The following is a 24,785-nucleotide window of genomic DNA, read 5'->3' as shown; positions in this document are numbered from 1 at the left end:
GCAGACCGAGTGGAGCCGCGCTAACTCATTTTGTAAGATTTCCTTGAAAATAAAGTCCTCAGATATTCAGTTCACTGTTACAGGAAGCAGTAATACAGTTTAGTATAAAAATGTCTTAAATCACAACGCGAGGCAGAGAAAATACCGAAGAAAGTGTCTTTATTCCAAATGTGTCCAAAAGGTTTGGAGTTTCATTGCAAACTGTACCTGTACAAACACGTGTGTGATGAAAACGTCCATAGAAAATAGCTGCGGTGGTAAATATGCATATTTGTTTTTGATGTCCGCAGAGCTTCGGGAACATCAATCATGGACACGGTCCATGATTGAAAAACAATAAAAAAAATCAAGTTTCGGCTCAACAAAGATCCTCGGAACAAATCCGCCTTTCTGTGGTCAGTCAAGTCAAACCGAGCAAGACAAAGTTTGCAATAATAAAGTGTTTCATTTTCAGTCATTTTATGCTCACTCAAACATCTGCGCTTGTTTTAAGTGCTCACATTCTAAGAATATAATGCAAGAACGAGACGGGGGATTCATATATTAGTTTTATTAAAGACGTTAGCTATGAAACCAACCTCAGCCTCAGGAACTTCATTACTTCACGATGTTGAAAGTTTGCTCCAGGTCCCGTTGTTTGAGACCAAACTTGTGGTGTGTAAAAGTCTAAATCAGGGGCCAAAAAAAATCCATTAAAGAAAAAAAAACCGTTGTTTTATCCGGAAAAAGTTTTAGAACTATTCTACACATCATATTTTAGCCAGAACCGGATAGCAAGTTCACATCTATACCTGGATTTCTGCCTCCAACAGACTTGCAGTGCGTGGCCCCGAGTCAAGTCTGATTCCCCCCCCCCCAAGTCAGAGACAACTGGTGAGGCATTAGGGGTTCTTACGGTGAGAGAAGACAGGGATGGGGAAAAACTGGGTGTCATCGCTGAAGGGGTTAGTCCCGTATTCCTTGTCAAGGGGGAATACATGTATTTACGGGAAGAGCGCCTCCTGCTCAGGCTCGGCACGCGTCCTGGCCTGCGTGGCACGACAGTTCTAATGCCAGGCTGAGCCACCGCTGTTATTAAAGGTGGGGGGTGCACGAGAGAGCAAGCTTCAGCTGTCAAGTCCTCGCAGCTGACTTGAAGCTCCCTGTCGGGCAGCATTCCGATATCGGTGAAGACGGAGGCCATCGTCTGGAAACGAGGTTCCCAGTCCAGAACGTAGTCCCAACTGTAGCTGCCCTGAAGCTGCTCGTCCAGACACACCAGTGATGACAGGGAGTCTGCGGGGGCTGGCCCCCCTGAAACGGCAGCATAGCCATTCGTCCTCATGCTCTCCTCCAAATCCTTCATCCTGACAATAGCAGGAAGTAGAGGAAGCAGTCCCTCGCCACCCCCCTCTTCTTTGAAGTGGTAGAGGCTTTCGGTGCTGGCCATCTCTGATGACAGACGCTTATTCATCACGTGCTCTGGCGCCACGCTGACAGAATGACACGAGATGTCGTCCTGGCGTAGAGCGGAATGTGAGATGTCAGGGACCGGCTTCCCCTGCACAGATTCATCCCCCCTCCGGCAGGGGTACTCGTTAATCCACCTGATCTCCTGGTCTTCAGCCATCTCACCTTCTGCTGATCCTCGGCCACTCGAGTCTGACTGGCTGTATGGGTTTGACACCTGCCTCTTGGGCACCACAATGCTGGGCCGTTTTATCTCCTGCAGAGTAATCGGGCTTTGATTTAGGCTGTTGGATCTATGGAATGAACCGGTGCCACAGTTCAAGTTAGCCGCCATGGCGGCGGCCTTCTTCAGCGCCACTTCTTTGGTCTTGTATCTGAGGACCAAGCCCACAAAAATGAGGAGGACAACGAGGATCACGACCAGCGAAATACTCAGGCCGAACATGTGCGTGTCAAGAGGTGCCCCGGTAAGGGCCTCGGCGGAGCTTGAGATATTGATGAAGACTACACAGTTTGTGGTCCTGGAGGACAATTTGGGACTACCAGCAGACACCACTAGCTTCACCAAGTCCTCCCCGTGGCTACCTCGTCTGCGGTACACTGGCTCTGAAACGAAAATGCTCCCAGTTGTTCTGTTGACTGAGAAAAATGGCGATGAGCTGGCGAGCGAATATTCCACCATCCCATCAACTCCTCTGTCATGATCCATTGCCGTCACAAATCCGACAACATCTTCCCGCTTGGAATTTTCCGGCAGAAGGAAATGGAACTGCTTTTGGGTAAAGACGGGACTGAACTCGTCCACGCCCTTGATGCTCACCTGCACTCTCACCGTGGCTGATTTACCACCTTTGTCTTGTGCCTCTACTACGAAACAGTACTCATTCTCCCGTTCATAATCGAAGGTCTGTCTGGTGTGAATGTCCCCTGTTAGGGGGTCAATGGCAAAAGCTTCTTTCTTCTCAGGGCTGCCGCTGTCGTAGTCCAAGAAGCAAGAGGACAAAATTGAGTAGGTGACCTGGCCATATGGACCGAGGTCATTGTCCACTGCGTGCACAGAGCAGGTATGGGTGAATGCCGGGAGGTTCTCCAGCACAGAACAGTTAACAACAGGGAACAGGAAGTGTGGGCTGTTGTCGTTTTCATCCAACACTGTGATGAAGACCACCGTAAAAGCCACTCTACGTTTTTCCGAAAACTCCCCGCCATCAGAGGCTCGGATGGTCAGGATGTATTTGGAGTCCTGCTCATAATCGAGGGACTGGTTGACCACTAGAAGGCCGGAATCGGGGTCGAGCTTGTAGTGGCCTTTACCGTTCCCTGAAATTATGTCAAACTTCAACGAACCATTGGGTCCAAGGTCAGGATCCTGAGCAGTGACCTGGACCAGGTGGGTACCTACAGCACTGTTCTCCCTCACCTGTGTGTGGTACTCCGTGCTGGAAAACACGGGGGCGTTGTCATTGCAGTCCGCCACAGTCACCATAACAACAGCAGAGCTGTTCAGCGGGGGGATACCTCGATCAGCCACGCTAACGGTTAGCACATAGCTCTCTGTGGTCTCCCGGTCTAAAGGGTTACACAGAACAAGTTTCCCAACATTTCTCCACTGATTCTCTACCTGAACTAATCTGACTTCCAGGCTGAACCGCCGCTCCTCATTTCCCTGAATAATGGCATAGTCCAGATGTGTATTTTCAGGGCTCCAGTCCCGGTCCTCCGCAGACAAGGTGAGCAAGGTGGCGTCTGTTGGCGTGTCCTCGGGGACGGTGAGTGAATAGACCTCCTGATGGAACATCGGCACGTGGTCATTGGTGTCCAGAACTTGCACGTCTATGGAGGTGATACTGGAAAGAGCGGGATCGCCTCCGTCTCTAGCCTCAACCAGGAGATGGATCAGGTTGCCGTTGGTGATTTCTTTTATGGGCTTGTTGATAAAAACAGACCCTAGAAGACAAAGAGCGTGGAGTAAGGAACGCGGAGGTCGCACTTGTGATGTTTCAAGGGCAAACTCGGAGCGTCGCAGGAAACCTGCCCGGAAGAGCCAAATCCAGGTTCAGCTAAACCAAAACAATTCTATTGCTGTCAATCAGAGCCTGCACACTTATACAAACGGGCTGATTTTATCTCACAATAAAACCACTCTTCTTAAAGAAAGAAACTTTATGAGACCTGACATCTGGTCTGGGCAACGTGAAACTATAAAACTCATGTCAATTGATTTAACAGATGCTTTAACTAACGTGTGCAGTGTTCCTGGATTTGCTTTTCTTCAGAGCGGGACCTACAAAAACCAAGTCAAAGCTAAATCAAAATTGTCCTTATTAAACTCTGCAATCCCACATCATTTCCTGCGTGACTATTCTGTAACGAACTCCATATGCTCACTGCAGGGGCAATTTTTCTCTTTAGCCGGCAATTACGCGTTTATGCATCAGATCTTTTATTCCATTTCAGCATCTGATGTCTTTTTTTGATCACATGTATTAATAAATGTGTGGCCTTTGTCTGAAAGGGGCAGACGCTCAGGCTGGGAAGCACCTCGCCACAAAACCCTGATTCAATTTTCTGTATGGGTAGCTTTAGTCAACGCTGATTAAAAAGTTACTTTTCATCCGTTTTACCATAAAGGAGAAACACATTTGCTCCAAAATATAATAGAAGCCCAGCAATGGAGGTTTTATCTTTTTTTGAGCTTCGGATACATCTGAAAATAAGGCCGTTATCTCTTGAAGGCATTATTCTCCGCTGTTTCACCCCTCCACGATGAGCTTACTGGCATTCATGACAGCCTACATGGAGAAGTATACTGCTGCTGGCAGCATGACAGCAACTCTGAGTAACCTCTGATATCCAGGCTGAGATTCCCATAGCTGAGCCAATAGGCCTCATTTTAATGGAAACATTCCAGGTATGAGTATCAAAATCAGACCAGAGAGCCGTGTTTTCGTGAAATGAATTAATGGCTTACAGAGCAACTGGTCTCCTACAGTGTTGCTGTCTCACTCTGACCGTCTTACCACTGTCCGCCTGTATGTAAAAGCCTTGTGACGGAGACGACAGCAGTCTGTAGGTGATCTCGCCGTTGAGTCCAGAGTCTCTGTCTGTGGCGGAAACAGACAGAACTAGCGTGTCTGCGGCCGCCAACTCCGACAAATCCACCTTTGAGACAAAACAAGTCACAGGTGTCAGCCTGCGTCTGTCCCGGCTTCTGAACGCTCGATCGCGGCACCTTTACCTGGTAGGAGTCCTTGCTGAAAACCGGAGCGTTGTCGTTCACGTCAAGCACTTGAACTTTGACCTCTCCGCTGGTCTGGTGGAGGGAGTCAGATGCCAGAACAGTCAGCGTGTACTCCGCCTGCTCCTCGTAGTCCAGGGCTTGGGTCAGCGTAACCACCCCGGTGTACTGGTCGATGGCGAATGGGGAACGGGTGCTGCCTTCGGCGGAGAGGCTGTAGGTGATGGTCGTGCTCAGATCCACGTCGTTAGCAGTCACCTGGGTGACCGTGTGACCCGCCGGTCGGTCTACAGTTGGACAGAACACATCAGATAAGTCAAACGGTCACACGGTGACGGTCCACAATCGGGGACGCAGCCGGGTCAGACATACTCTCTGCTATAACCACGGGCTCCATGGGGGGGATGGCGGGGATGTTGTCATTGACGTCTACCACCTGAACCCTGACGGTAGCGGTGCTGCTGAGAGGAGGCTCCCCCTTGTCTGCCGCCTGCAGAACCAGCCTTGAGGACAGAGGTAGATATCATGCAGGTGCTGCTGCTAGCTTTAGCTGCTCAAATAAAGCAAGCCTACTTGTATGAGGGCGTGATCTCACGGTCCAGTAAGACGTTGGTGGCCAGAATCCCCCGAACAGAGTCCAAAATAAAAGCTTGATTAGGATCACCGGACACAATAGAGTACTCGATCTGCCCGTTGATTCCACCGTCCGCATCTGACGCAAACACCTGCAGAAGAACACGAGCACCTGTCAACGTTGCCTTCACTCCACGAGTCCACAACAAAAAACCAGACTGTCCACCTGCATAATATAGGTGTTGTGGGCTTGTCCTTCCCAGACGGCCGTTCTGTAGCTGCTGTAATCGAACCGCGGCGCGTTGTCGTTCACGTCCAGCAGGCTGATGGAGACCCTGCAGTGGGTGGTCTGCAGCCCGTTCTCAGCCAGGACCACCAGGTGGATGTGAGGGCTCAGCTCAAAGTCCAGAGCGTAATCTTTCTGTACACGGATCTCACCTTGACGAGAAAGACCCAACAGTAAGGGAACGCCACCAGAAACTGGCCTCCGCGCTTTATTTGTGAAAGTGATTTTAATGGACTGTAGCTTCTGGCTCGTTAGCAACAGGGAGGTGTGCAGCTAACTGCTAAGCTAGTCTGTTTCTCATGTTATGACTTATTTGAAGAGTTTTATTCATTTTCACTTTGTGGTTAAAAGTGATCCTTCTGTTGTTTTTAAGTGAAAGTACATTACAGCTTGTGCTATAAGCTAATATAACATAATGGGTGTTGAGGACTGTTTTCTCTGTGTCAACTTTCGCCTGCGCAGTGATTTTGGTTGAAAATGTGCTAAATTGGCACATTTGCAGGATGCTTTTATTAATGTGGACTGTCCCAGTACCGTCCCAGTAATCTTACACTGTATGAATGAGGATATGGGGCCAAAGTCATGGAAATCAAAACAATCAGAGGCATTTAAAAAGGTGTTGACGTGAGCTTTCATAGCTTCACATTTTTGAGGGGACCCCACAAAACAGATTATACTTTAGAGAGTTATTGTGGTACGAATCCAGAAAAAAAACCCAGTGGTGATAAAATCAGGCAGGCTACAATCATAATAATTTAGGAAATACTTGTGTATAAACAACCAGATGAACCTGATAAGTATTTAGTAGAGAGACAGAAACGCACCAGTTGAGGTGGATTGGAGCTGCAGCTCAACAGTGATTGAAAATGACAGAGAATCGAATGTTATTTTCTGGATCCTTATGTGGAAAATGAAATGGATGGGTGACCGAATGCTCTGAGCTATTAGCATAACTTAACTGATGAAAGCGTGCCTGATGTCTACGGACAGACACATCTGCTACTAATAAACCCACGGCTCCGGCAGAGACGATCTTGCAAAATTTCATGTGTTTCGTACCCGTGTGATGGTTGATGGAGAAAAGGCTGTGTTCATTGCCGCTAAATATGGAGTACACCACGCTTTGTCTGCTGTCTGCCCGTCCGGTGGCCTCGACTTTAGTTATCCAAGTGCCTTTAGAGGAAGACATTGAAAAAAACAATGAGTGTTCTAAGGGTGTCATCCATCCATCTACGAACAAATGGATTGATTTCCCGGATATTACCACTAGGGGGCGATAAATGAACTATGAGCTATGGCAGAATCAATTGAGAATTTTACACAATAAAAACCCACCAGCTCTACTGTTCTCCTGGATGGTGGCGTTATACACGTTGTTTGTGAAGTGCAGTCCTTCCTGGTCTCCTTTCAGGTGGATCAAAACCAGGCAGGCGGATGTCAGAACAGGTCGTCCTCGGTCCGACACCATGACCTCCAACTTCCTGCCGGAGAATCCTGCCCTCACCCGCCTCCTGAGTGAAATCTCGCCCGTCTCGCTGTTGATGGCAAATAAATTTTCCTCGTCTGGCAGGGCGAACAGTAGGGTTCCGTTCTCGCCCTGGTCGCCGTCTTCGGCGGTCACCGTGGCGACTATCTGGTTCGGTAGAGTCCTCATTGAGACCCACCCGTTTATGGGATTCTGGTCACAGACGGGCACATTGTCATTCACGTCTTCCACCAGTATGGTCACAGGTGCCACAGAGTGGAGGGGCCCCGCGTGCAGCCGTCGGTGGCCACGGCTCGGATCGTGTACTGGGCCCTGCCCTCTCGGTCCAGGGACCTGGTGGTCCGGATCGCTCCCGTCAGAGAGTCCACTGAAAAGGCCCCGTGGCTGCTGTCCTCTGTCAGGGAGTAAGTGACGTGCCCGTTGGGCCCCTCGTCGGGGTCAAAAGCACTGAGGCGGAGGACCTCGGCCCCTGGAGGGAGGCCCTCGCTGACAGAGGCCTGGTAACTCTTCCTGCTGAAGGACGGGGCGTTATCGTTCTGGTCCAGCAGCACCAGCTGGAGCTGTGTGGACGAGCTGAGCGGTGCGGGGCCGTAGTTACGGGCCCAGATTGTGAGCGTGTAGTTCTGCTTTTCCTCACGATCGAGGACCTTTGTGGTGCTGACAACGCCTGAGCGGCTGTTGACCACGAAGCAGCCCGCGCCGTCTTCACCTGCACGGAGACGGATGACATCCCATAATTGTTTCAGCTCCCCATCAAACATGAAAGCCAGTTTCTTACCTGCTATAGAGTAATGTATGGTTCCATTTTCCCCGAGGTCTGGGTCAGAGGCCTGAGCCGTGTGGATGGCCCCGGGGGGCAGGTTCTCAGGGAGGCTGACCCTGAAGGAGGACTGCATGAACCGCGGAGGGTTGTCGTTGTCGTCCAGCACGGAGCACAGCACCGTGGCCGTGGCCGACAGAGGCCGCGAGCCGCTGTCACGAGCCTGGACTGCAGACGGGAATTACAGAATCTTACGGTCGTCACTTTTAGAGTGCTTTCACAACTTTTTGCCTTTTGCCGCGAGTTAGCGTCGTTAGCATGACAAAGCAAAACAAGGGAATAACCGGAACACTGTAAGAGGGGGTGACAGCTAATTTAGCATGTTAATAATGGAAATTTCCACCTTTTCTGCCTTTTTTATCATCACATTCAAGAATCAATGTCTGAATGAGGGTCGAAACGTTCCCTGAGAACTTTATTTTCTTTCCCTTAATCTATCTGCAGCCAGAGAAAATTGTCCTTTTCTCTCAGAGAAATTGACATTTTCCTCCTAATTCAGAGCCGACTTTCACGCGTCCGATATTTCCTGTTATTAGACTGTTATTTCACGGAATTGTTCATTGCCCTGATGACTGCATCAATATTATGATTAATCATCCGAAAGAAGAAAAGCAAAGAAGGAGTAATTACTGGCTCTAACTGCCAGAGAGGGAACAAAAACACTTCTGAAGGTTCTGTGGACTCTCCTCGGCCACCTCAGGATTTCTCCCGGCTTTAACAGGCTTCTGTGTGACGTCAGAGCGTCCTACCTCTGAGGGAGAAGTGAGGCTGCTGCTCTCGGTCCAGATACGAGGCGGTAGTGATGAGGCCCGTGTGAGGGTTGATGCTGAAGAGCTCGTAACCGGGGCCCGGCAGCAGGCTGTACCAGACGACGGCGTTCTCCTCTGGAAGCACATCAACAAACCACTGATCACCTTTTGAATGTTGTGTGCTTCTCAATGAGGACAGTTCCCGCAAATGCTAATGCTAATGCTAACAGTTTCTCTTAGTGTAGACACGCTAACACACGGCGTTGGTTTCTGTCTTTCAGTGGCTGCGTCTGTCTCCGTCCTGCGGTTGAATTTAGCACCTCATCAGCTCAGTTCACGTCGCCCCTACTCCTAACCTAAAGCAGCCTTCTGATTGAAACCAGAACCGGTGTCATGTGTAACCTTCGGGTTGGGAGTGGGGGGGCTATTTGTCGGAGCCCTTGTCTGGCCCGGCGGAACATGTCATTCTTCAGTGGCAGTTTCAGACGAACCAGAGAACAGGAAAACACTCAACGGCTGAAGCTGCACAGCTGAAGGAGAATTTCAGAAACCTTTCCGATCTCGGATCTTCTGAGGAAATCTGGGGCTATTTTGAATATTGCATTTACCTCCAGTTTGTCACTACCGTAAATTGTGCGAATAAAACAATGTGCCTGTCCCAGGATTTTGTAATCCAACTTTCTAGGACTGAACAAAACGAACCAAAAATTGAACAAAACCAAGGAAAAGGGCCTTCAAGAGCTTTTCCCTCTGCTGGACTCTCGTGCTCCAATCACAGTTAAAGAACCTATGTCCACTCATCAGAATCGCGGCCCATTTGCTCTCCTCCCTGCATGGCAGCAGGGCTCAAACTCCCGACCCTAAACCACCTAAAAGTTAAAAAACCTGAGTAAACCAGCAACCGCCCCCATCCCAAGTACCTGCGAAGCCTTTAACAATATTCAAACTGTGTAAAACAACCACATTTTAAACGTAAAAACAGCACAAATGGTATCAAATCCGACTGCTGGGAGACCTTTTGAGGAGCGGGCCTGTTGGCACAGATGGCTTGGATTATGGAAATCGTCCTGAGAGAGGACCCGTCCACATCTCCCGGAGGAGCCGTGTGCTTGCTGTTCTTGGACAATTCTCACCCCCAAAAATGTTAGCTCCCATCAACACCCCTCCTGCACGGACCCCGAAGCCGCACGCCCTCCGCCTCCAGCATTTAGAGGCACTCGCACTGTCAACAGAACCAGATGAAGTGGGATTGGGGAGCCCCTCGCGCAGCGCGTTAAAATAAATAGAGCCGATTTGTGAATGCGACTGTGGATCAGATGAACATGCAGCAGATGGAAAACGCACAAATGGGACAATAGAGGAGGGAACTGGGACAGGGGGGGTTGGTTTCAATTAAACTGCAGTTTCACTCCGTTAGTTTAATGGAGTGAAACAAAACAGATGATAACTTTGACTGATGTTTAACCAAAACATGCCGGAGCGGACCGCTGCTCTGTTTATTCTTCATAACTAACACAAAGAAAATATTACAGTACTGCCTAAGTGGAAAATCGATTTCCTCATTCAAACAAAGGAGATATGCGGAAAATGGATTATAAATGGGTTTAATTCCTAAAAAATGTGAAAGCAACCACCGGTCTTTGTGAAACGGAAATTTTTAAGTGTCTTCAGCACGTGAATAAAGAAAAACATGTTTACCTAATAAGCTTAGTTATCTTTGGTTTGGCTGACACGCTCAGTGGACAGGACACCGAGGAGAGCGCCTCCAAGTGTCAAAACGGGGAACTGCAACAGTTTGGAGCGGGGGCGTTTGGTGCTGCCACCTAGTGGTCGAGAGTGGTAATTGCTCGAAAACATTATAAGGTCCTCGCAAGGGATGAAAAACTTATTTTAGATGGGTCAATAATTGCCCGGTTTTCCTCCATTCTGATGATTATTTACATGCATTTCTCATGTACAGTATATTTTAAAGCATAAACATAAAAAAGCTCCACAAACTTTCAAACTTATTAAGAAAAACAAGTTTCCTGAGGTCACAAAAAAAATTGCACTTTTCTTTTTTCTCCATGGCGATATTTTGCCCATTTTTACCTGAATCATCATCTGTGGCTGAGACCCTGACCACCGGTTCTCCGGGGTCTCTGTTCTCGGCCACGCTGGCGTTGTAGATGTTCTGACTGAAGACCGGTGATCGGTCATTCACGTCCCCCACCTCCACTGTAAAGGTCTGGGTGGACGAGAGCGGCGGCAGACCGTGGTCCGCTGCCCGGATGGTGAGGTGGTGGAGACGCTGGGCCTCGTAGTCCAGAGGGGCTGACAGAAACAAGAGGCCTGGAGAAAAATACGGGCAGAAAAGTATCAAGAGAGAGAAAAGATCCAAACAGAAAAGTCAGCAGGACCTAAAAGTCATGAATCATCTCACCCGTCTTCTCCTCCAGGGTGAAGACTCCTTTCGTGTTCCCGGTCAGGATGGTGTAGGAGACGAGCCCATTTCCACCCTCATCTCCATCTTTGGATACGAAGCGGTGCAGCAGACTCCCCGCCTCCGCGTCCTCCATGACCTGAACCGAGACCGCCGATCTGAAGACGGGTCGGTCGTCGTTCACGTCCAGCAGGAACACCTGAGCTGCCACCGCCGCCTGCTTGCGCTCCTCCTTCCTACTCGCCTGATCGGTGGCCGTCACGGTAAAAGCGAAACTGGGAGCGGCCTCCCGGTCCAGAGGTGTTGCCACAGTCAAGCTTCCAGTGAACGGGTCGATCTCAAAGGGGAAGTGTGATGACGAGTCGGCGACTTTGGGGTCATAGGTCAGGTCGTAGCGGACGGCGCTGTTGGGAAGCGTCCCGTCGCCGTCCCTCGCTTGGAAAGCAAACACCAGCGATCCCACTGCGGCGTCCTCGCTGAGCCCGAGCTGCACCAGTTTATCGGGGAACCACGGCGTGTGGTCGTTCACGTCTTCCACCATCACGCTGACCAGCACGGACACATTTGCTCCGGGCGCCAGTCCTGCGTCTTCAGCTCGCACCACGAGGAAGTACTGTGTGGCGGCCTCATAGTCCAGCGGCCGGCTGATGTAAATGTCACCAGAGGAGCCGTCGATGCCGAAGTGAACGCTCCCGTCTCCCTCGGAGATGGAGTAGTGGAATCTCCCTTTGTTGGGAACGCCGGCAGAGCCGATCACGGTGGCTGGCTCCGCGTCCTCCCTCACCACGAAGCGCTTCACGAGCGGATAATCGGCGCGGCCATTCGGAGCCTCTAATCCATGAACCTGCGGGAAGAGTGTGCTTCAATTTCCTGCCGTGCATATCTGGGAAAGAGTAAGGATGGAAATGAAAAGACCTGCACGTGGACCACTGCGATGTCCTCCAGAGGCGGAGCTCCACCGTCTCGGGCGCAGATTCTCAGGGTGTAGAAGGACCTGGAGTTCTGACTGAAATGTTCCGTTGTGCTGATGTCACCGGTTTCTCCGTCGATCACAAAGTGTGACGGTCCCGCTTCTTCTGTCACGCAGCAGAGAAATTCAGCTTTTCAGAGATTAAATGATGAGGTCATCACCCCATCCGTGGTCAGAGCTCACCTGGGACCAGGCTGAGGGCGACGGTTCCATTTTCTCCTGCATCTAAGTCTTTGGCGAACATGTTTGTCACCAACGATCCCGCTGGCACTTCCGCCCATATCTGCCGTGACGATATCGAGGATGAGTTCGGTCGGATACACGGACAGAAGACAGGTCCACAAATTTACCTGGACGTTGACCTCCTTGCTGGCGGGCAGGTGTGTGAACTGCGGCGGGTTGTCGTTGGTGTCGGTGACCAGGATGTGAACGGTGGCGGTGGCGTTGAGGCGAGCGTGGCCCTGGTCCGTGACCATCACCTTCAGAGTGTGCTGGCTGTGATGCTCTCGGTCCAGCGCCACCCAGTTGATGATCTCACCTGGAGAGCAGACACACGATTGAGGACACGTCCAGGTAACAGAGTAACAGCATGTTGCCGTGGTGATTCACCTGTTTTAGCATTGATGCGGAAGAACTTCCCATCTGAGAGCAGGATGTAAGACAGCTGGGCGTTTATGCCGGAATCTTTATCCACCGCGCTGACGGTTCCCACCAGGCCTTGAGGCGACGGCGCCTCTGACACGGTGAAGTGATAAACCTCGCTGCTGAACACGGGCGCATTGTCGTTGACGTCCAGCACCAACACCGTGAGCTCAGCTGTGGCCGTGGCATTCGCTGGCGAGGCCCTGGCCAACACGCGGCAGCGGAACGTCGTCTCTGTCTCATAGTCCAGGTTGTGGCTGAGATACAACCAGCCGGACTTTGGGTGAATCCGAAACGGAGCAGGAGGAGAGCCAGCTTCCGTCTCCAAGGAGTAGGTGAGGCCCGAGGTGGACAGATGGGATCTCCGGCTCCAGTGCGCCCTCACCTGGATGACCCTGGAGTCTTTCCTGTAGCCCTCGCCGATCTCCACCTGGTACACTAAGGTCTCAAATGCCAGAGAGTCTTCGGCAGCAGAGCGGTCCACGCTGACGGTGAGGCTAAGCCAGGAGCTCTGCGCTGGTTCTCCACCATCTTCAGCCACAATTTCCAGGTTGTAGCTCTGCTGACTACTCACCAGTAAGCTCTGGTTTAAAGTAACGGCTCCGAGGTCGCGGTCGATACCAAACATGCCATATCTGTTGTTCCTCAGGTGGTATCGCACTCTCCCGTTGGCGCCGCTGTCATCGTCATGTGCGTGAGCGATGAACAGGACCGTCCCCGGGAGGGTGTTCTGTGACACCGAGATGGCGTCCCTGGTCCGGAGGAAAACAGGAGCGTTATCGTTTATGTCCGTGATAGCGATGTTGACCTGGGTGGTGCTGTAAACCGGAGAAGTGTCGGTGTAGGACTGGAGAACCAGCAGGACGTTTGGCTGCAGCTCGTGGTCCAAAGGTTTGATGCTGCTTATGAGGCCGGACTTGGGATGGATGGAGAAAAATCCCTTGGGGTCTCCAGATGAGATCCGGTACGAAACTGATGCAGAAAAGTCTGTTAAGACAAGAATGACTGTAACGGTGAGGTGGTGCCCCCTGGCGGCTGTAACCACTTACTAAATGTAGCTACCATATGAATAGTTTTAATGGAATAATTTTGAGAAAAATCAGCTTTGATTTATGATGTCAGAACATCCTTTTTTTTGCAGTTGGCATAATTTTACAATATTTATTTCCCCACAACATTATAGAAGCTGTAAGTAACATAAAGTAATTAAGGCACAACCAGCAGATCCCATTAATCCCCTCCTGTTTGCTGCACAGCCACAGCGCCTGCTGAAGCAACACGTGGGGAGCTTAAAGGTGCCTGACGCCCTGTCAAACAGGCACGATTCTGTGATTTGGACTTTAAGCTGCTGCCCTAATCCTTTAATTGATTAGACAACCCCAAATGACTGTCTTGTGTGGAGGAGTGGTTTAGAGCTAATCCTGATGGACCTGGGGTGCCAAAAACCCTCCACGAGTCAGGCCAACACATCTGTGGAATAAAATCTGGCAAAAAAACTACATCTCTCTCACTCAAAACCCCTTTTACCTTTATAAAAATCACACATTTTCATATGTTCACTAAAAATAAACATTACAGTGTGCATATGTACTGAATAAAGGGCCCTACGTGTATGAATATCAGGCTTATTTTTTTTTTTGTGATAAACTGTAGTTCACAACATTGTTTGACACCTTATCTGAACTTGTGGTTAAGGAGGATTAACCATTAAGCTGTAGTCTTCCCCTTCCTCTTTCTTTTCTACCATTTAAAAAAAAAAAACAACCTTGGACGAATCGCAGAGCAGAATTCCAAATCACGTGACCTGACTGTGATTGAAGCTGGGCCGATTTCCTGTCAGCCCCTTTGTAAACACACCCTCACCTGCTGGGGTCATGGCCTCCACCGTCCCCACGGACGTCCCCGGCGGTGCGTCCTCGGGCACCGTGAAGGTGTACCGTGACCTCTGGAACACGGCTGGGGCCTGGGCGCTGTGTAGAACATTGACGGTGACCTCAGCGGGCCTGGCCGACGTCACGCCCTCGCCGTCCTGCGCCGTCACCAAGAGCTTCACTCTGGCTGCTCCCAGGTCCCCCAGAGGGGAGGTAAGGGTGAGCGTTCCTGCAGGGGGGGAGGAGGAGGAAGGCTTGAACACATCTGATTCAAAGCCATGAATCTGCTACAACCTCAGACCCGCGGGGGTGTAAAGCTGTAGGATTTCTGCACCTCCCCTGCTGGGCGGCGACGCTGCCAATCGTATCACGGGGACTTAAAACAATGTAAGCGGTTGTTTACTCACAAAGGCGACCAGTGCTGGTCGCACCAGTTACTTAAAGACTCGTGCAAAGTGGATCCAAATCACTCGCTCAGGTCTGGCGGTGACTCTGACCTGCTGTTTAGAACCGCCCACCCTCCCCCCGTAACAGTCACCTGTCTGTGGGTCCACGTCAAACAAGCCGGACCCGTCTCCGGGGATGATGTCATAGGTGACCTGACCGAACCTGCCGGAGTCGCGGTCAGTGGCGATGACGTTGAGGAGCTCTGCGCCGGGCTGAGCGTGGCTGCTGATGCTCACGGTGTATTCATCCGGGTTGAACACCGGAGCGTGGTCGTTCAGGTCCTCCACCTCCACGTGCACGTAGGTTTGAGCACTCAGACCCCCCTGTTAGGTTTTAGACAGCGAGGGACAAAGGTTTAACGTCAGGCGGAACGCCAGAGGAGGGGGTTCGCTTCCACTCACGGGATCTTCAGCTCGGATCAGGATGTCGTGGACCGTCTGTCCCAAGTCTCGATCGATGTCCTGAGAGACGCACAGCTCTCCGGTCTGGGGCTGGACGTGGAAGAGGGGGTGTCGTTCCTGACCGTCAAAGCCATCAGACAGAGAGTAGAGCAGCGTGCCGAACTCACGACTGTCCGCATCTGTGGCCACAACCTAAAGAAGATAAAGAAGTAAATAAACCCAAAGTTGCTGATTTTTAGTCTAGTCAGATCATCTTTTTCTTAATTTTCTGCAGCCTTGAGGGGATAAAAGCAAAACGTTGGGGATTTCTTTATTTATTTTTGATATAATAATTCAACACACAATAAACCGACTCCAATTACCCTGGTTAGAGGCTGTTACCAGAGCCCAAATCATTTCTGGGGCTGATAAAGTGTCCCAACTATCATATTCTGTTTGATTGTGACAGCGAACTCACGCTTTCCTGCACATCGGACGCTTTCATGTCTGACTGTGCTCATGACAAAGAACACGTAGCTCCCACAAACGCAGGCCTCACTTTTCAGCCATAAAATGTCGCTTTTATGAACCGCAAACAAACGAGACACAGTTCAAGGTCTGACATGACACACACCCAACAAGAACTTTGAACCTTCTCGTAACCCCCCCCCCCCCCCCCCCCCATCCCACACACACACATACACACGCACACTCACGCTGAGTGGTAGCCCTTTCATGTGGCAACTTCCTGTTGGCGATTGGCGCTACAATAAAAAACCTGTAAATCAAATTAATCCTAAACTTTTCTTGTTTTTCCAGCCACAACACAAACCTGCCATTAAATGAACTTGTTTGTCAGTGTTTTCTCTATATTTTAACCCTCTTTCAATCAATTATTGTAAATATAAATGTTTTTTTTTTCTCAAATTGCCGTAATAAGTCTTTTGTAAGGGGGACTGAGCTCGCGGTACCAGGCATCACATCTGTCATATCAGAGCTTGCTGGACCAGTGTGTGTGTGTGTGTGTGTGTGTGTGTGTGTTGAAGGACACTGGTATCTTTGTGCATGCACGCTCAACCCTGCTTTTGTCTTGCAGATGTATGAAAGAGACAATGAAGGCACTTATTTGTAGAACTAATCTACTCTACGTCTGAGAGGGTTTAAACCAACTCACTGAAAAACAGTTGAGAATCTTTGCTGATAAATGATAAATTAAACCAGCGCAGTGTTTAGAACGTGCGTCCCGCCCTGCCATCACACCATTCAGATGGATGGAGGTCAAAGGTCGGCGGCGTGAGGCCTCGAGATGCTCCCTGAAGTCACATTTCAGACAGATATCTCAACTTTTAAGCTAAACTCAGTATTTTCCCACACACCTGTAGAAAGCAGCTGCCGACGCCGCTGTGCTCCGGGACGGTCGCGTTGTACAGCTGCTGTTGGAACACCGGCTCGTTGTCGTTCACGTCCAACACCAGCACCGTGACCGTCGCCGTGGACGACAGAGATGGTTCTCCGCCATCAGCCGCCACCACCAGGAACCAAAGCTGCTCGAGCGCCTCCCTGTCCAGAGGAGCGGCCGTGGTGATCAGGCCCGACTCCGGCTCGATGCTGACCAGGCCGTCCTGGTTGGCCCTGAGGATGGAGTACCTGACGGCTGCGTTGGCGCCCTCGTCCGCATCGCGGGTCTGCACGCGGATGAGGGAGCTGCCTTGAGGGGCGTCCTCGGGAACGCTGACCGCGTACGCGTCCTTTTCAAAAACGGGGCGGCAGTCGTTGGTGTCGGTCACCCTCAGGAGGAAGACCACCTCGCTGCTCAGGGGAGGGCTCCCCAGATCAGACGCTCGCACCTTCAGCTCGTACAGATCCTTTTCCTCCCGGTCCAGATCCGCGCTGACGCACAGAGCGTACAGGAAATCATCCGTCTGCTTTAGAGTGAACTTCCCGTCACCCCCCTCCAGCGTGACGGTGACCATCTCCTCCTGAAAATCCGGATCCGACACAGAAATCCGGGCTACGAAATCCCCGATCCCCGCTGCCTCGGACACCGTGGCCTCTCCAGTCTCGCTGAGGAACAGGACGCTGATGGAGGGGCTGTGGTCGTTGATGTTGAGCACCTTGACCCCGACGAAGGCGCTGCTGTACTCGGGCTGGGCGCCGTTATCTGTGGCGCTGACGATCAGCTCGTGGAAAACCTGAGCCTCATAGTCAAGCGGCTTGTTGAGGTAGACCACGCCGCTGGTTCTGTTGATGGAGAAAACCTCGTTGGGGTCGCTCTGCCGCCTGTTGATCTCGTAGGTGATCCTGCCGTTGTCGCCCAGGTCAAGGTCAGTGGCGTGCACCTGACACACGGGAGACATGAGCGGAGCATCCTCAGGCACCGAGGCGTGATATTCGGTCTGGTTGAACACGGGGGGGTTGTCGTTCTCGTCCAGGACGCGGATGTTGAGCTGAAGGGTGCCCGTCCTGGGTGGGACGCCACCGTCGAAGGCCTCGACGGTGAGAGAGTAGAAGTCCTGCGCTTCTCTGTCTAATCTGCTCATGAGGAGGAGATCCAGGCTCAGGTGCTTCTCAGATCCACTGCGATGGTAGTCCAGGTGGAACAGGTCATCCATCTCGCTCTCCCTGATCCGGTATCCCTGGATACCGAACTCGTCCTCATCTTCATCTTTGGCACCTTCCAGCTTGAAGCAGCTGCCTTGGGGGCTCGCTTCTGATATTTCCAGGTTAAACCCCTCTGAGGGGAACACGGGGGAGTGGTCGTTCACGTCTTTCACCTCTATCCTCACTCTGATCATCTCACCTGTGAGCGTGGCCGCCACAAAGTCATACTGGTGCCTGCTCTCTCTGTCCAGGACCACCGCCGTGGAGATGATGCCCGTGTCCGCGTCTATCTCCAGGTCTCTGAACACATCTGAGTCCCTGCTCTCCGAGATGAAGAACCCGGTGCTCGGCGTGCTCAGAACCGCCCCCAGGTCACCCACGATGGTTCCGGCCGGAAGGCCCTCTTTGACGGACAGCGTCAAGTTGAACACCTGCGCCAGCGAATGTGCGTAAAGCGACCAGAGTACAAGTGTCCTGAGCAGCGTGGCTCCCATTCCTCCTGCACTCATGTCTCAGGATTTACGAGTTCGAGTTAGCCTACATATTCCCGGGTCAGATCTACGCACCACGGCCGCGCTTTAAAGCGCTCCACCAAGTAAAAACGGGGAAAAAATCCCTCCATATTATAAACTCCAATGCATCCTTTGGAAATGAGAAATCCACACGTGAATCTGCGCGAATCTCCAGAGCTTGTTCACACAAGACATCGCGGGGTTGACAGAGGAGCGGCTGTGCGTGCGCACTGAGCACACCTCCCGGCAGAAGGCAGGTCCGAGATCAGCTCCATCTGTGGACCCGGGTGTTAAAGGTTTAATCGGGTCGAGAGATTAACCAGGATCCGATACAGTAAATGCGATGTTTGACTTGATCAACCTGTAACCAAGAGAAGTGGAAAAAAAGTTGTTGTAGCTGGAACTTTAACAAAAAGTTTAATGTGAAAATATGGTCATCAATATTGTCCGAGTGCAGAATTCAAATTAAGTATGTGGGAAAATATTTACTAAAAAAATAAATAGGTAAAAAAGGTCAATGATTGGCGAAGTACAAGTGTGGCTCCACCTGCTGGGGAGTTATTAAAACTACAGAAGCGTAATAATATTTTAAAAGACAAAATCGTGGGAAAGGAACTTTAGTTTATACTACTATGGTAAATCACAGTGATAGTTCAGGGTTCGTTTTGACACACTACACCCAGCCGTGCAGGACCTTCTCCAGGCAACTGAAGTGTGCACCTTCTGAAACCAGTTTAGGTTTCATTGTGCTTGTCCAGTTTTAAAGATATTTTATTATAGACTGTATGAAAAGATAATTATTTTCCTGATCGACATGTGTATGGTGACCCTTGATAGTCCAGTGTAACTTAAATTAGTACCTGTCTCACTGTCTCCAGGTAGTGTTTGGCATTGCCGTTGCCAGGCAACAGATCCAAACTCGCAGCATGGCAACAGGGTCTCACTTTTTCCGCATCAGAACTTCAGCCGGGCAGCTTTGGTCGAACTGGTAGGAAATGCCCGCTCACATCATGCTCTCGTACCAGTGGGACAGTCAGGATCTGGTGAAAAAGATCTACGACAGCCTCAAAGACGACGGCCTCCCGGTGTGGATGGACATCGAAGGTGGCGTGACGGGAAACATCAATGATTCGTGAGTGCAGGGCTAAAACGGGGAGAACGTTCTGCGTTCCGGGCCTGACCGCGTGTAGATGCTCGTGTCTTGTGTCTCCAGCATGGCTGCGGGCGTGGAGGCCGCCGCCGTGATCTGTCCCTTCATGACTCCGGCGTACCAGGCGTCCCGCAGCTGTAAGAAGGAGCTGAACTACGCCGACAGCAGGGAAGTCATCATCGTGCCGGTCATGCTGGCTGAAGACTGGGAGGCCAGTGAGTGGCTGGGACTGATCACAGCGGGTCTGCTGTGGGTGGACTTCAGGTAGAGTGCTGGTCCAAAGCAGCGTGAACAGCGGCTTTCCTTTTGAAATTCACCCTCCATCATTCCAGGAACGCAGAGGGAGACGAGCAGTGCTTCCAGATGTGCCTCCAGTCTCTGGTGGAGGAGATCACGTTCAATGCTGGTCACCTCCTGGCCAGGGAAGAACCTCAGAGAGAGTCGGTGGACCATCCGGAACCACCAAAATTGCCTGTGAAGAAGCCGGGCCGGGGGTTCCGTCACGCCCTCACCAAGCTTTACATCCACGAGGCAGGTCTGTATGCAAACGTGTGGCCCAGCTTGGACAATGTTGTCAAATTTCATTTTCTATGGTAAAACCTTTAATCGTGGAACCTTTAGTCACTAAACCAGCGGTCAGCTCGCTCTGCACGTATTTATACACAGGACTTTAACCTGTGAACACTTTAATTGTGTAGATTTCACAGATGAGTGGCCAACTGAGCGGACCGGTGAGAGCAGAAACACGGTGGAGCTCAGAGAGACCCCCGGAGCTCGCTCTTACTGGGAGGAGATTAAAGGGAACGGCTGTAAATACTTCAGGAACGCCATCACCCACAGATACCTCAGTGAGTGCGGAGACGTCTGGAAAACACGACAGATGTGTGGAAAAAATGTGGCTTTTATTAAATGGAGAAAAATCACGTGAGCCAAAGGAGCGGTTTCATGTCTGTACAACTGTTTAAGCCAAAGGAAAACGATCAGGACGTTCACAACACTGAGCTTTCTTTCCTGTCGCGGCAGGTTTTGACCCCGTAGAGAACCGGGTCTACTCAGACGGGAGCCGCTCGGGGTCAGAGGAGTGGCAGCTCCTGGTGGATCAGACCGACACCAGCCACCGCAGGGCCGTCATCATCAAGAGCAAACGCTCCGAGCTCTTCCTGGCGGTCCGAAACTGCCAATTTATTGGACTAACATCCTACACCGAAGACTGCAAATGGCTTCTGGACTAAAACGGGTCGCCTGACCCTCCGGCCAGATACACACCGGCTGATATTTGTAACTAAAACAGAAGCTTTTTTGAAGGAATAAAAATGAATAAGGTGTAGAGAATAAGAAATAAAAATCCTCAGAATCTCTTTCGCTTGAGTATTTCTGGCTTCCAGTTGACCGGGTGGCTTTCTTCTGTCTGTGCAGAGGAAAAAAAACAAAACCAGGGTTGTTAAATTCTGGTTGTGCTCGTCCTGAATCTGACAGTGATGCTTTAACTCACAGCCATGTTGTCCTCTGCGTACACTTTGATGGTCTTGTCGGCCTCGGCGGTGATCAGTCGGCTTTCCGAGCTGTCAAACACGCAGGCGAAGATGCCCGACTCGCTGTCCAGGGAACCGGGCTGCACAGCTGCATGAATGCGCTGGAAGTTGTATCCGGTCCTCCAATCCCATAGGTGGATGGTTCCGTTGTCAGCTATGGGGGAAGGGAAAGGCATGATTGATGCTCAAACCTCTACTAGCACCTGACACCTCCATACCATACCTCCTGACACCAGGACGCCATTGGAGTTCACTGCGAGCGTGTTGATGATGGCGTTGTGGCCCGACAGGTTCTGGATAAAGTTGCCATCTGGAAACATCCACTGTTTGATGTTGTCAGCAGAACCAGAGGCAAACGTGTATCTGAAGGAGACAACATATCCTTACAAATAGTGTTCACTGGAGTACAATCACAGGAAGAATTCCCAATTCTGCATTCCTAAAAATAAACCGGAGCTTATTTTTGTGATTACACAACGGCTGCAAGTGCAATATTGTTTTGTTTGAAGGAAATGCTAATTCCCCAGAGCTATTGACTAATACTTGAAGTTTGGAGCGAAGGTTGGCGTTTACTTACTGCTGGGGGTGCAGCACGACACTTCGGACCGACTTCTTGTGGTTTGTCAGAGTTGCTCTGGTTTTCCCGGCGATCAAATCCCACAGCCTGATGGTTGAATCGTGGCTTCCTGCCAAGTTAAAAGCCCTCAGTTTTAACCCAGGGGAGCAACAACCAGCCGTTTGTTCAGAAGGAAAAGTCCAAAATTACCAGTGATGATTTGTGGCTCTGCGGCCTGACACCTGACTGTCGCCACGGTGTTGGTGTGGCCCGTTAGAGTGTGGGCGTTAGCCTTTGTCCTGATGTCCCAAACCTGCACAGAGAGAAAACAATCACATCCGTTTACTCTGCTCAGATTTAGCTGGAAAGATGAACAACTCTCCCGGAGGTGTGAACTCACCCTGGCCGTGGCGTCTCGGCTGCATGTTACCAGCACATCTATAGTTGGATGCAGGTCTAAACCATACACAGCGCTGAGGTGGCCGTGGTAGTGCCTGATGACCTAAACCACGGAGAGGAACCAGGAATCATGTTTCTAACAAAGGACCTGACAACACGCCTGAAAACTCAAATCCACAACAGAAGGTTGACATCATCTCTTACCTTGTTGTACTCCAGATCCCAACACTTCACCTGCTTGTCCTCTCCGCAGGAGAACAGGTAAGGGCTTCGGTGGCTGACCGCCACCCCGCGCACCGTGCTGATGTGCCCAGTCAGGGAGAGCTTCAGTTTCCCACTACTCAGGTCCCAGATCTACCAGGGCACACAGAGAATACATCATTACAGTAACGCTCTCTTCTTAGACATCATATGTAATCTTCCTGTTTACTTGTATCCAGATCTGTTCCCTCATCTTTAGCAACATCATGAGTGACAATAAAACAGTAATAAAGCTCAAGGCACCTTTATGGTTCTATCAGCGGATCCTGTGACGAACCACTGGTTTCCTGGTTCCACAGCGATGGATCTCACCCAGCCCAGGTGACCACTGATGACCTGTCAGACAAAAACACTGTTAGATGTCCTGCTGCGTCGCTTGAAGACAGAGACCACTTTTAGGGAAAAACAGTGCAAATATACCCGAAACAGTTTCCACGGTGGATGCCACTGAGGTTTCGGAATCGTCGGTACTTTCCTCACAAGTGAGTTTCTGGTGGTGCCGCCCTCCATGATTGACTGTAAAGTACAAATTCTTTTCAGTTCTTGGCATCTTTTGGGCAGAAAAGACACAAGTGAATCTGACAGGACGCACCAGAGCACTCGCTCTCTCTGCTCCTCCTATATGTCGATGGATGTCAGTGACGCTGGCTGCAGTGCGGATCGCTTCCTGCCTAAAATAGGAAAAGGTAGAAGCTAATCATCTGGACTGGGTGTCTAATTACTGCTAATAATTCAGTTGACTTTGTGGAAAGAGATAGATTTACTTGGCTTGGGATGGAGGTAAAGCCAGTGCCATGGAATGAACTCCTGCCTCACTTGGGTTCCTGTGTACCTTTGTGTCAGCAGTCAGAGCTAATCCTAGATTGAAAATTCAAAAAATCAAAGTTGTAAAGATGTGCTTAATTAAGCTATAAGCCGTTTGCCAGGGTATTAGCATATTTACCAGGGCCAGAAGGATAGGCATGTGTCCCAGTGATTAAATATTCTGGGTCATCTCCTGAAAAAACAAAAACATGCACAGGTCTAAATGAGTTCCAAAACATTTCACCACAGCAGGAGAACAATAGAGAAGGGGTCTAATGGAAGTTTTGAAACTCTCTAGGTCACAAAAAGGAACCCTCACCTGTTTGTGCATAGCTCAGGTCCTGCACGCTGCTGGGCTGCTGGTAGACTCTGTCCTTCACTTCCTTCAGGATGGGCATGTGTAACACGGCCGAATAATCCGCTTTCAGTTTCACGCCCAGCTTAAGCTTGTGACTGCAAAATTTTCAGAAAAGGACCACAAATGTGATTTAAATGAATTTGGATTCTGTGATCTGGTTTAAAAGGTTCGATCAAGGTGTCCTATTACTCGATATCACAAAACACTACAAATCTAAATTAAAAATTGGCAGCAGAATTAATGTAATGGAAAAAACTTCTAATTAAGAGTAAATGCTACTACACAAAAAGGTGGCGTATACAAATGTCAACAACAGATTAAATCAAAACTACTTAAGAACCCAGAATCACCTTTGGTCATCCTTTGCGATGGATTTGGCATGATCGGACACAAACATATCATGTGTCCGTTTTAGGGATCTGAAGACCAAAGTATGGACTGAGTGTTTCTGCACATCCTGTAAAAGAGTTTATCACACATATCGATCACTAACAGATGACAATAATTACCACAAACTCTAATAATAATAATAATAAAAAACCCTACATCTATAAAGTAATCAAGAGTGGTGCTACCCAGATTTCATGTTAATTTCCATCAATCATTACTATAATGACTGCTGCCCCATTTGTTGGATCTTTTAAAAACTCTGGATGATGGTTTAAAACTTTGTGTGCCTTTTTAAAGGTGTGTTTTGTTGTGACGTACTAATGAAACCGTTTCGTCCGAAGTACATTTTCGAAATAAAAAAATAAACCATGAAATATTTGTTTTGAATTGCGGCCCTCTGCGTGAACATTACGCAAAACATTAGATTTCAGATACGTTCTGTTATACGTAGTCTGAACGTGCACCTGTAAAAAGAACGTTCTTCTTTGAAAAATGTGGATATATTATACAGTTTCGCCTTAAAAACAAAAATCACTCCGTCGCCCGAACGTTATATTACGCGGCACTTAGCCGGGGCCCCTCGAAGTCTACTTTTACAACAGCGGGACAAAAAGGTCCTGAATAAACAACTTACCTCAGTCATTGTGACCCTTTAACCACGAACAATTCAATATACTAAAGAAATTATTTTTTTTTTACCAATTGGAGTCACGTCGCAGTGAACTATATATCACAACTCTAACAACATGACCACCACCACACTTAACGACGATTCCACGACCCGGAAGTAAATCATAAAACCAGGAACTGCTTTGGACGTCTGCCCCCTAGCGTTTAGGAAGTTAACTTTTCCCAACTTTTCTACATCAAATCGTAATGTTTACTGCAA

General features: G+C 49.9%; 3 protein-coding genes across 4 annotated transcripts; 1 reads left to right on the top strand and 2 right to left on the bottom strand.

The window, feature by feature from the left end:
* Window positions 1-142: 142 nt before the first annotated feature.
* dchs2 (dachsous cadherin-related 2) lies at window positions 143-19,551 on the bottom strand. The gene is given in 23 exon segments (XM_057035216.1): window positions 143-666; window positions 792-3,396; window positions 4,470-4,611; window positions 4,688-4,974; window positions 5,060-5,190; window positions 5,261-5,412; window positions 5,487-5,698; window positions 6,606-6,719; window positions 6,882-7,304; window positions 7,307-7,741; window positions 7,811-8,020; window positions 8,602-8,736; window positions 10,693-10,932; window positions 11,024-11,867; window positions 11,939-12,099; window positions 12,177-12,276; window positions 12,344-12,531; window positions 12,603-13,622; window positions 14,499-14,735; window positions 15,045-15,276; window positions 15,355-15,546; window positions 16,710-18,807; window positions 19,307-19,551. Coding segments are annotated over 22 exon segments (9,858 nt in total). The 5' UTR covers window positions 18,444-18,807; window positions 19,307-19,551; the 3' UTR covers window positions 143-602.
* LOC130527091 (uncharacterized) lies at window positions 19,442-20,954 on the top strand. 2 transcript variants are annotated; one of them, XM_057035221.1, is made up of 5 exons: window positions 19,442-19,578; window positions 19,660-19,860; window positions 19,929-20,131; window positions 20,295-20,444; window positions 20,620-20,954. In XM_057035221.1, the coding sequence occupies exons 1-5, from the start codon at window positions 19,442-19,444 to the stop codon at window positions 20,826-20,828; spliced, it is 900 nt and encodes a 299-aa protein (XP_056891201.1). In that variant the 3' UTR covers window positions 20,829-20,954. The 2 variants fall into 2 exon arrangements, with proteins under 2 accessions (XP_056891201.1, XP_056891202.1); XM_057035222.1 differs by having other exon boundaries at window positions 19,451-19,578; window positions 19,637-19,860.
* Window positions 20,482-24,715, bottom strand: plrg1 (pleiotropic regulator 1). Its single transcript, XM_057035217.1, has 15 exons — window positions 24,531-24,715; window positions 23,857-23,963; window positions 23,468-23,601; window positions 23,288-23,341; window positions 23,109-23,202; window positions 22,937-23,015; window positions 22,765-22,860; window positions 22,588-22,680; window positions 22,288-22,437; window positions 22,085-22,186; window positions 21,895-21,997; window positions 21,706-21,814; window positions 21,352-21,491; window positions 21,089-21,282; window positions 20,482-21,004 (listed from the first exon to the last, which is right to left on the bottom strand). Exons 1-15 carry the CDS (start codon window positions 24,537-24,539, stop codon window positions 20,945-20,947), a joined length of 1,524 nt encoding a protein of 507 aa, XP_056891197.1. The 5' UTR covers window positions 24,540-24,715; the 3' UTR covers window positions 20,482-20,944.
* Window positions 24,716-24,785: the final 70 nt, after the last annotated feature.

The sequence above is a fragment of the Takifugu flavidus genome, chromosome 6 (assembly GCF_003711565.1).
Source record: "Takifugu flavidus isolate HTHZ2018 chromosome 6, ASM371156v2, whole genome shotgun sequence".
Lineage (NCBI taxonomy): Eukaryota > Metazoa > Chordata > Actinopteri > Tetraodontiformes > Tetraodontidae > Takifugu > Takifugu flavidus.
The sequence above is the reverse complement of the archived record's forward strand: the minus strand, read 5'-3'. Positions and strand labels throughout refer to the sequence as shown.